At 39.3% G+C, this 11,245-nt stretch overlaps 1 protein-coding gene across 1 annotated transcript; it reads left to right on the top strand.

The window, feature by feature from the left end:
- The first annotated feature begins 8,354 nt into the window (after positions 1–8,354).
- Positions 8,355–8,798, top strand: LOC138905464 (uncharacterized). Its single transcript, XM_070193987.1, has one exon. It carries the CDS (start codon positions 8,355–8,357, stop codon positions 8,796–8,798), a length of 444 nt encoding a protein of 147 aa, XP_070050088.1.
- Positions 8,799–11,245: the final 2,447 nt, after the last annotated feature.

The raw sequence follows: 11,245 nt of genomic DNA on the forward strand, positions 1-11,245 counted from the left end.
GTTGTTGACTTTAAAACACAAAATGATCAACAAACGGATACTATTAACACCAAGGGCACTTTGGACAGTAAACACCAATTGTTGGGATTTTAACATATTTGGCTGGTTGGTAAAAAATAATTATACCCACTAGTCAAATATATAAAAACTATATACTATTTGTTATGAATAGAATTGTACTTAGAGTGGATGTCTATCTTTTAGAGAGTTTGTTACTTTGTTACTAAGTCATTTTTCTCCCTATAAATAAAGGGGCTTTACCTCATTGTAAATTATCCCAAAATTAATATGAATTCTCTCTCTACTTTTCTTTGCAATATTGTTCTTCTTCTTTTATTGTTTCATTTCACGTTATTAGCACAAAAATCTACCGTCTTAAAAAGCTCTTTGAGAAGATTAAGGTATAACTTTTCTCCTATTTTAATTATGATTGATATTATGAAAAGAAAGTTCGTTGCCATTGAAATTTCGGGCAAGAACTATATGATATGAGTGTTGGATGCTGAAATCCATTTAGATGCAATGGGTCTTGTAGACGCCATTAAAAATAAAAATAAAGCATCCACCCAAAACTGTGCTAAGGCTTTGATTTTCTTGTACCATCACCTTGATGAAGGGTTGAAAAAAGAATATCTCATAGTCAAAGATCCACTTGTTTAGTGGAATGACTTAAAGGAAAGATATGACAACTTAAAGTTGGTCACACTTCCACAAGCACGATAAGATTGAGTTCATCTGAGGCTCCAAGACTTTAAGTTTGTTTCTGAATACAATTCGGCGATGTTTAGAATTACTTCTAAATTGAAACTCTGTGGAGATAGTATCACTGACTGTGATATGCTTGAAAAAACGTTCACAGCGTTTCATGCCTCCAATATGGTCCTGTAACAACAGTACCGAGAGAAAGGTTTCAAGAAGTATTCTTGTCACGACCCAAAATCCGCTAAAGACCGTGATGGCGCCTAATATTGCCGTGAGGCAAACCAACAATGATTTACCAATTTAATTACTCATTTTAGTATTTTGAAATCATAATTTTCCTTAATTGAATGATATAAAATAGAATTTACAGAGTAAATTAAAATTATTACATAATTACAACAAAGAACAACCTATAGAAAATCCCCAAAACCTGGCATCACAAGTGCATGAGCATTTTCTAAGGAATATAATAATAATACAACATCTGTCCTGAATCTAATAAGATAGAATAAAATAAATAGTATAATGGAGACTCGGTGGACAGCGATGCGTAGCCTGAAGTGCAACTCACATAAAGTCTGCTCAACAGGTGCGCCTACGCGCCAAGGTGATAATCAATGAACCTGTCAGATCCTGCACATTTAGTGCAGAAGTGCAGCATGAGTATGTAAATCAACGCGTACCTAGTAAGTATCTAGCCTAACCCCGGAGAAGTAGTGACGGGGGTTCGACATCGACACTTACTAGAAGTCCAAATAAATAATAAGATAAATTCACAATAGATATGAATTGTACAACTATAGTGGAGTAAATCTGTAATCCTATAATTAATTTCCAATTTGTTCCCTTTTAAGGCATAAATTTTCTAAATCTTGTATTCTTCCTTAATATCTTAGAACATGCCAAGTGTCAATACCAAATAAATAGAAAATACCATAAAATGCCGGGCATCAATGGATAGGTTAGCTCGTAAATATTCGGGCTACTAGCGATATAACCCACGATACTGCCGAGGTCGTTCGACCCGATCCAGAATAAAATGTACACTGCCAAGGGATGTGCGGCACGATCCATAGATGCATTTATATACTGCTGAGGCGTTTGTCCCGCTCTACAAGAAAAGGAAGAAAATTATCGAATTACGAAGCACGTGTTTACAACACATCACAAAATAAATTTAATCTTTACCATTTCTCAAATAACTCGCTCACAACTCAAAGTGTTAAGGTTCACCCTAGTGTACATATATTTACTTCTAAATCAATTTTAATTATAACTTCAATTAATTAGGCAAGCAGAATGAGTTCAAGTAATTCAAATATTTCATAATAAGATCCTAAGTCTACCCGGACATAAGCATGTTTTAGCTACGTATAGACTCTCGTCACTTCGTGCGTACGTAGCACCCACAACTAGTTGCACACAACAATAAATATCACCTAGGGGTGGTTTCTCCCTCACAAGGTTAAACATGAGACTTACCTTGCTCAAAAGTTCCATAACCGGCTCCAAGCCTCTATAACACCTCAAACCAATGCTCGTCGATCCAAAACTATTCAAACAACTTGCAAATTAGTCAAAATATATTCTAATATCCAGTGACCTCTCACATATGCGGTCCATTAGACGCTTTTCCGGCTCTACATATGTGATGCTCCTCCTCGCTTCTACGGCTTCCCTCGCTTCTGCGGCAACATTGCCACTTCTATGAAACAACCCTCTCTCACACTTTCCGCTTCTGTGATCGATTCGCCGCATGTGCGACTCTTCTTTTGCGGTCCACCTGCTCGTTTTTTCTACCCCAGTACCAGTCACGCCTAGCCGCTTCTGCAGCTCCGCACCTGCGGCCAAAACCTCGCAGGTGCGATTACACCAGATATGCTGCCACCAGCATTTTCATAAGGCCAAATTCAATCCTTTAACCATCTGGAATCCACCCTCGGCCCTCGGGACCTTAACCAAATATACAAAAATGTCCCAAAATACAATACGAACTTAGTCGAGCCTTCAAATAACATCAAACAATGCTAAAACCATGAATCAAACTCTAATTCAAGCTTAATAAACTTTAGAACTTCAAACTTCTTCATACGACCCCGAAACCTATCAAAACAACTACGATTGATCTCAAATTTTGCACACAAGTCATAATTGACATAATGAAGATACTCCAAGGCTCGAAACCCCAAACTGACAACGATAACATAAAAATCCACTTCAAACCAAACTTATAAAATTCTTAAACTTTCAAAATATTTCCATAATAAACGCCGAAATGCTCCCGGGTGATCCGATACCCAACCCGAACATACACCCAAGTCTGAATTCATCATACGAACCTATTGGAACCTTCAAATTCCGATTCTGAGGTCGTTTACTCAAAAGTCAAACCTTAGCTAATTCTTCTAACTTAAAGCTTCCGAAATTAGAATTATCTTTCCAAATCAATCCCGAACCACACGTACAAGTCATAATACCTTAAGTGAAGCTACTAAAGGCCTCAAACCGCCGAAGGACCGGCCGGGTTATTACATTCTCTCCCACTTAAACATACATTGTCCTCGAACGTGCTAAGAATTACTCGGGAGTTATCCAAAATCACTGTGCAACACCCTGTGCACATACCCGTGCCACCACAACCCAGTTGGGCACATTAGCTCGAGTTGGACTGAATGTCCTCCTTTTTATTTAGTCAATAAGCCTTAGAACCAAATTTCAACCTCCGAATTTCTCAATAATACCTGATTCTAACAAACAGACACTGTACCAATCACCACACACCATATCAAAACACGATCGTACACCTTTTGCTTAATTCACACTATGCCTCACATAATTCACATGCCCATAATAACATGCTCCAACAATAGCTGAAATTTCATAAATCCGATGCCCGCAATACATCTCATTACGTATATGGATCCTGTTCCAACTCTCGCAATACTGCCACGATAAAAGAGACGTGTAGAAACTCATAACCACATGTCAAATCAATAATTCATGGAGTTTCCCCTTCTGACAAGAACTATTACCTCATTCTAAACTAAATAACGACATTTTCTCTTTTATGCACCTTATATAAATCTGGTTGCGCAAATTTCAGGTCCAATAATCGCATCTCACCCGGTACAAGCTGCTCATTCAATAAGCCACCTCAAACACTGACTCGGATCTCATATGACGCCATCAATGCACCGACAAACTACAGCTCGAATATGACACATGAGGGGGAAGAGGCAGATCTAGGATTTGTTGAGCATGGCTGCACCACTAAAAAAAGTAGAAAAAAATAATAAGTGGGAATTGATCCATGCTCCTCAAGGTAAATAACACAATATTCAACCAAGTGCACCATTCAATCTTTTTGAAGCATAGGTGCCAACAGATAATATTAGATTAATTCTAAAAACATATGTACATAAATACCTTGTTTGATGCTGAGACCATGGGTTCACGTGCCCCATAATTGGAGCTATAAATTCGCCCCTCTCAGGGGGAACAAACTCTAGAAAAGAATTACTCGGCCCGCGTAATGAATAAAACGCGTGAATAGATGCTGTGAACCTACCTCAGGGATGAAAACAAGGCACACAAAATAAGTGTAAGGAGCTATGCTCAACATCTCGTTGTTGCGGTGTGCAACCCGATCCGACATAGCACTATTGCGGTGTGCAACCTGATCCACATAACATGCCTGTGACGGCGTGTCACCCGATTTGCACGTAACAATTATGAGGAAAACACACATACCAAGCCGTAACGCTTATATTTACGAAATGCCCGAATATCGACCATAAACACGCCAATTGCATAATACCAAATCTTAGGGAGACAGATATCGCCATATGTTACGAAACCTAAGCACAACTAAGGTGCAATAATGACCTGCATCTCAAGCTCACATAACAACACAAGCTATACGGGACCTTAAAACGTGTACGAATAATAAAGCCGCCTCACAACCCACATGGCACAATAGAGATTTACATGGAATAGCTGCCGATAGAAATAACATCAAATGCCTGATGACTCCTCCATAAGTAATTCTTTGACGAATGAACATGTCCGACATGACGTAGGGCACACATTCACATTAGGCCCACCAACAGACCTTAAACCGATTCTGATCATACCACATTGGGCCAATAACCTTCCAAGGATCCACAACGATCCTATTCGTGACACTTTAGAACAGTCGTCACATCCAAAACAAACTCGCACGGTCCACAACCCAAAGAATAGAATACCTCTGAGGCATAAACTCTCGCATTAACGATAATACTATAATCTTCATAATTGGTTTTGATCTTTTACAATCAAGTGACTAACATGTCACATTTATACAGATTTCCCCGTGGGGTATGCTCCCACGACCTTCTGCTCAGGTAACAAAGTCCGCACATCCACACCACCAACCGTTCTAATTCTGCAAAGTGAATCAAGAATCCGCAAAGCAATACACAAAGCCTCTTACACAGAACACCATTCCCACGTGATACTAAATAAAATTCCAGCTTAATCTAAACATCTGAACTCACTCCTGCTCATCCGAGCTCGTGACATTCTTATCAACACCGAACCGCAACCTTGATCCCCAACTTCCAATTCCCATGCCGCTCACTGCACCTATCATGCCGCTACGTGAGAATACATGAATTCATCGTAACTCCTAAATACCAGTAGAATAATACTTCATTGGCTAGAAACCTTTCACTCAGCTCATTTCTGAAGAGCCCATGCAACATGCAACTGAATTCCCAAATCGCAGAAAAAACAATACAACCTCAAGCCGTGATCTAAATAGTCATAACTCTTCCGGAATCCATTTACACAACAAATCCATTTGAATCAAATACCTCCCAAATCAATCAGGTCATGGTGACTGTCAAGCCTGCACGTACGACCACAAACCAAATGTATAACTTCACACATCGAAGGAACCGATCGTTGCCACAACCATGCTGATTCAACCATTACTAACCGACCCAACTTCTTCCAATGTACTCTTGACCTGTCTTAGAAAGAATAATAACACTCATTCCGAGTGACTCGAATCGCGAAACCACATCGTCTCAATACCCATGAATCATCTCATACCCTTTTCAAGTGCACAATAGCATCTCCAACTAGTACACCCATTTTGCAAGACCTTCCGTGAATCCAAAGCTATTTCTTCCTCTACTCCAATACTGCACCGCATACCCGATGATAATATAGAAAATTCCAAACCCCGTTCGTAATCCACTAAAAAAACTTGATCCTTAACCATACAACGGACCCGAAACCCTTAGGCACTGCACCTTAATTCTTAAACCCACTAGGATCGTTGTTGAGAGTCACCCACTCTGACCTTATCCTGAATCTAACCAACTTCAACGCTCTATGAGCACATGAACACCCTCTCAAAGAAGCAACCGACTAAATTCTTTTCCTTGTATATCACATCCACAAAGCATACACTCTGAGTCTTCCCAAAACCTGCACATGAATCGATATGGCGGAATATAGCACACATTAATCAATTTCTCTACTCAAATTACCCTTGATGTTTCCCTTTCTTAGTCACACACACTCGACCTCTTATCGGGTAGTAAGTAGTATTCTTCACAGAAGCTTCATCAACATCATGCAACCGCTAACCTGCTCACAGGAGATAACCCACCTGTGGAATTCCTCACCGACATCTTCCAACGACGTTGCACTAGGTACATCTACCTCGTAATCAGTAAATTCTCCTAAGCTCATGATCGCCCACCAACTGTATAAGTCTGCTTCTTCCCTATTGACATCAACTGAAAGTTCAACAATACCTTCCGATATCAATTCATATTGTATCTGAAACGATAATCAAATCTTCACACCCCTCTTCATTTCAAGCAAACTTCTTTCTGCCGTGTTCGATCTTCCTTGGTACAACAACCACCATCCTAAATAAAATCCGTAGACCAAATCACTTTCCATCACGATTCCCAAAATTACTCTAAACTCATCACCTCGTGCGTACGTAGCACCTACAACTAGTTGCACACAATAATAAATATCACCTAGGGGTAGTTTGTCCCTCACAAGGTTAGACATGAGACTTACCTCGCTCTGAAATTCCATAACCAGCTCCAAGGCCTCTCTAACACCTCAAACCAATGCCCTTCGATCCAAAACTATTCTAACGACGTGCAAACCAGTCAAAATATAATCTAATATCCATAGTTAATCAATTTAAACGACTCCCAACTCCGTTCGAAAAGTCGATGAAGACAACCCTCGGGCCCACGTGCCCGAATTCTGATAAAGTTTGAAGATAAACCGTACCCATAACAGTGATAACATCACAAACTCAATATATAATATATTCCTAATTCCATGTCCAAATTCCAAAAATACCAATTTCTAGGTTTTCTACCAAAATTCTAAATTTTACTAATTTCCATGTTTAAATCCATATACAAACTATGTATTTAACTTGTAGTAAGTGGGAATCACTTACCTTGTGTTGCTCGATGAAAATCTCCCCTTGAAGCTCTCCAAAATCGCCCAAACCAAGTGAAAATGGAAGAAAAGGAGCCAAACCCCGTTTTTATAAAAACTTCACTGCACAGTGACCTCTCACATCTGCAGTCGATTAGCCGCTTCTGCAGCTCTGCAGATGCGATGGTCCTCCTCACTTCTGCGGCTTCCCTTTCTTCTGCGGCAACATTGCCGCTTCTGCGAAATAGCCCTCTCTCACACTTTCCGTTTATGCGATCGATCCGCCACAAGTGCGACTCTTTTTCTGCGGTCCACTTGCTAGCTTATGCGACCTCAGCCCCAATCATGCCTGGCCGCTTTTGCCACCCTTTTGGCCGCTTCTGCGGCTCCGCACTTGCGTCCAAAACCTTGCAGGTGCGGTTACACTAGATATGCTGCTACTATCAATTTCGTAAGGCCAAATTCAATCCTTTAACCATCCAGAATCCACCCGAGGCCCCTAGGACCTTAACCAAATATACAAATACATCCCAAAAGACAATACGAACTTAGTCGAGCCTTTAAATCACATCAAACAATGCTAAAACCACGAATCATACCCCAATTCAAGATTAATGAACTTTAGAACTTCAAACTTCTACATACGACGCCGAAGCCTATCAAATCAAGTCCAATTGATATCTCAAATTTTGCACACAAGTCATAATTGACATAACGAAGCTACTCCAAGGCTCGGAACCCCAAACTGACATTTATAAGATAAAAATCTATTTCAAACCAAACTTATGAAATTCTTAAACTTTCAAAATGTTAATTTTCCATAATAAAAGCCAAAATGCTCCCCGATAATCTCATTCTCAACCCGAACATACTCCTAAGTTCGAATTCATTATACGAACCTATTGGAACCTTCAAATCCGGATTCTGAGATCGTTTACTCAAAAGTCAAACCTTAGCCAATTCTTCCAACTTAAAGATTCCGAAATTAGAATTGTTTTTCCAAATCAACCCCGAAGTTCTCGAAATTCAATTCCGACCACACATACAAGTCGTAATACTTAAAGTTAAGCTACTCAAGGTCTCAAACTGCCAAACGACGTGCTAGAGCTCAAAATGACCGGCCAGGTCATTACAATTCTGAGTTGATTTCTCTTCCCCTTGTAGCTGAACGAAATAATGACTAGCTCATGAAAAATCACGATAATCGACCCACTGGGTCTACACCATTGCCTGAAGTGGATGAGGTGTATTCCTATTATGCTAAGCGTGGAAAAGGCCGTCGCCCTATTCATGGTCGTGGACAAGGAAGAAATTTTCCTGGTGTTAATCACCCCCCAAAGAAAAATAACCACCAAAAGTGGAAAGGGAAAGATGAGAAGCCAAAAGCAAATAGTTCAGAAACTGAATGCTATCGTTGCGGTGGAAAAGGACATTGGGCAAATATTTATCGTACACCAAGATATTTGGTTGAGCTTTATCAAGCATCTCTAAATAATAAATGCCCTGAAGCTAATTTTCTCTCTCACAATGAATTTGACATCATCCACTTAGATGTGGCTGACTTCTTTGAGCACCCTGATGGAAAAATAGATCACTTGATCGGTGATGGATCTGTGGTTAAAGATAATTGAGTAGTTTGATTTTTATTTATGCATATTCGTTGTCACGACCTAATTTCCCCTCCGTTTTGGTTGTCGTGATGGCACCTAGTCTTAGGGACTAAGTAAGCCTAACAATAATTGAAACAACAACATTGTTTAAATAGAATCTCTTACAATTCCCAAAACTGGCAGTACAAGTCATAAGCTCTACAGAGTGTTTGCTAGAAAACTTCTAAATATAACTGTCCAGAAATAAGAATAAGCAGTGCAAAACGAAAACTTGAAGTGACTCCGAAGCCTGCGAACGCAGCCACAAGTATACTTTGAGTCTCCACAGCAACGACCCTCACAGCTACTAACGAACAAATACATGGATCTGCACAAAACAATGTGCAGAAGTGTAGAATGAGCACACTACAGCGGTGCCCAGTAAGTATCAAGACTAACCTCGGTGGAGTAGTGACGAGGAACAGTCAAGACACCCACTGGTCTAATAAACTGAACAAGTATAAGTATATGAACAACCGAAATATGATATCAACATAAAGACTATGCAATATGGCTCACAATACAGTAATGACAATAAGAAAGGAAACAACAAGTATCAGAGGAATACCGTAAAAATGACACAGGAAAGTGAATGGAACACAACCTAAATCAGGAATCACAAATACAGCAAGGGGAAGTAATAACTCAGCAACTACAACCGCTTTTACATTAGGTTTTAGTCATCAAGCTCCACGAGGTACCGAACCTCGGACAAATCATAACTCACGGGTCTCAATACCTGAACCCTAACACTTGGCATCCTCTGCCCTCTTTACACTTCATAACCGCAATGACGACTCACGTGCCAATAGAACCATTCTCATATAGAAGGCAAGTAAACAAGGGTGAGCATATATGTTCAACAATATCAAGAATACCTCTTATCCGATAAGAGTGCTTAACTACGTGTATGCTTGTGTAAGTGTCCTAACCTAGTCCATACCATCAAATAAGCATAAGGAAAAAGAACGGACAACACGTAGAATATTTTCTCACAGCCTTCACAAGATAGAGCTCACATAGGTAAGTGCACTACTACAGAAATATCAACAACAAGAATTCCCTCAGGCCATCACAAATCATCACCAATCAATCCTTGACACAACCCACCTTGTCTCACCACGTGTGCAGTAATAAAGTAAGTGACCGCCTTGTCTCGCCACACATGCATAACAATGTTTCCATCTTGTCTCGTCACATGCGCAACCCACCCACACATACATATATACATACATACATATATATATATATATATATATATATATCACGCCTTGTCACGCCGCATGTGCAAATATCAATAGTAACAATAGCACGACTGAAACCTCGTGCAACCTTATAACAACAACCGCACGACAGAAACCTCGTGCATCACAATAATAACAACCGCACGACAGAAACTTCGTGCATCACTACAACAAGTACAACAACAACAATGATAATAATACAAAGTACGCCAAGTAAATCAAATCAAGGACTTTAAAATCAAAAGAAACGGTAGAACCAATTCACAAGGAATAACCACAGTAAAGAATGCTAGGCGTAAAGAGAACAACTTAACAAGGGAAAACTAATGTGTAGCAACGATCCCATAATATACATTTCAACAACAGGGAAGCTAACACGAGTCTAATAAATTCCAAATAAAATAAGTCGACTAAAATATAGGATATCTAAACTTCATTTAAGGATGATAAATTATGAAGGATATTCAACAATTCAATTAAGGATAAGTAATGTAAAGATATTCATAACCTCAATTAAGACTGAACAATTATAGGATGAGATAATAAAGATTCCAAATAAAGATAAGCAGATATGAAAAGATAACATGGCAATAGAAAAGGAAAAATCTTCAGTTAAGTCAAATAAGAGTGAATCCTGAAGCAATTAATTCAAATTAAAGCATGTAGAGGTGAAACTAGTAAATAGGAACTTAATCATATCAAGAACAACTTCATACTCAGTGAATATAAGGACCTAGGCACCCTAAAAGTCTAACTTTCCACAAACAAGTCCGAGTACGCACTCGTCACCTCGCGTACATGGATTGCAATCAACATAGAAGACTCAAATCCTAAGGGGTAGTTCCCCCACACGAAGTTAGGCAAGATACTTACCTCGAACCAAGCTCAATCAGTCCGTAAGAATGTCCTTTTTTCAATTATCCGACTCGGAATGGTCCAAATCTAGCCAAACACAATTGCATATCATGAATACAACCATAATAGACTCATTTAATTAATGAAGCCAATATTTTAACAAAAAATCCGAAATTCGCCCTACGGGCCTACATCTTGGAATCGGGTAAAAATCACAAAATACGAACACCCATTCACTCACGAGTCCAACCATATAAGAATTACTCAAATCCGACCACATATCCCCTTTCAAAGTTCAAATCTTTATTGAAGAAGTTCTTCTAATTTTCT

This window comes from Nicotiana tomentosiformis, chromosome 2 (genome assembly GCF_000390325.3).
Source record: "Nicotiana tomentosiformis chromosome 2, ASM39032v3, whole genome shotgun sequence".
Taxonomy (NCBI): Eukaryota; Viridiplantae; Streptophyta; class Magnoliopsida; order Solanales; family Solanaceae; genus Nicotiana; species Nicotiana tomentosiformis.

Excerpts from the sequence above, each read along its gene's own strand:
- LOC138905464 (XM_070193987.1), top strand. The coding sequence starts at position 8,355 with ATGAAAAATCACGATAATCGACCCACTGGGTCTACACCATTGCCTGAA.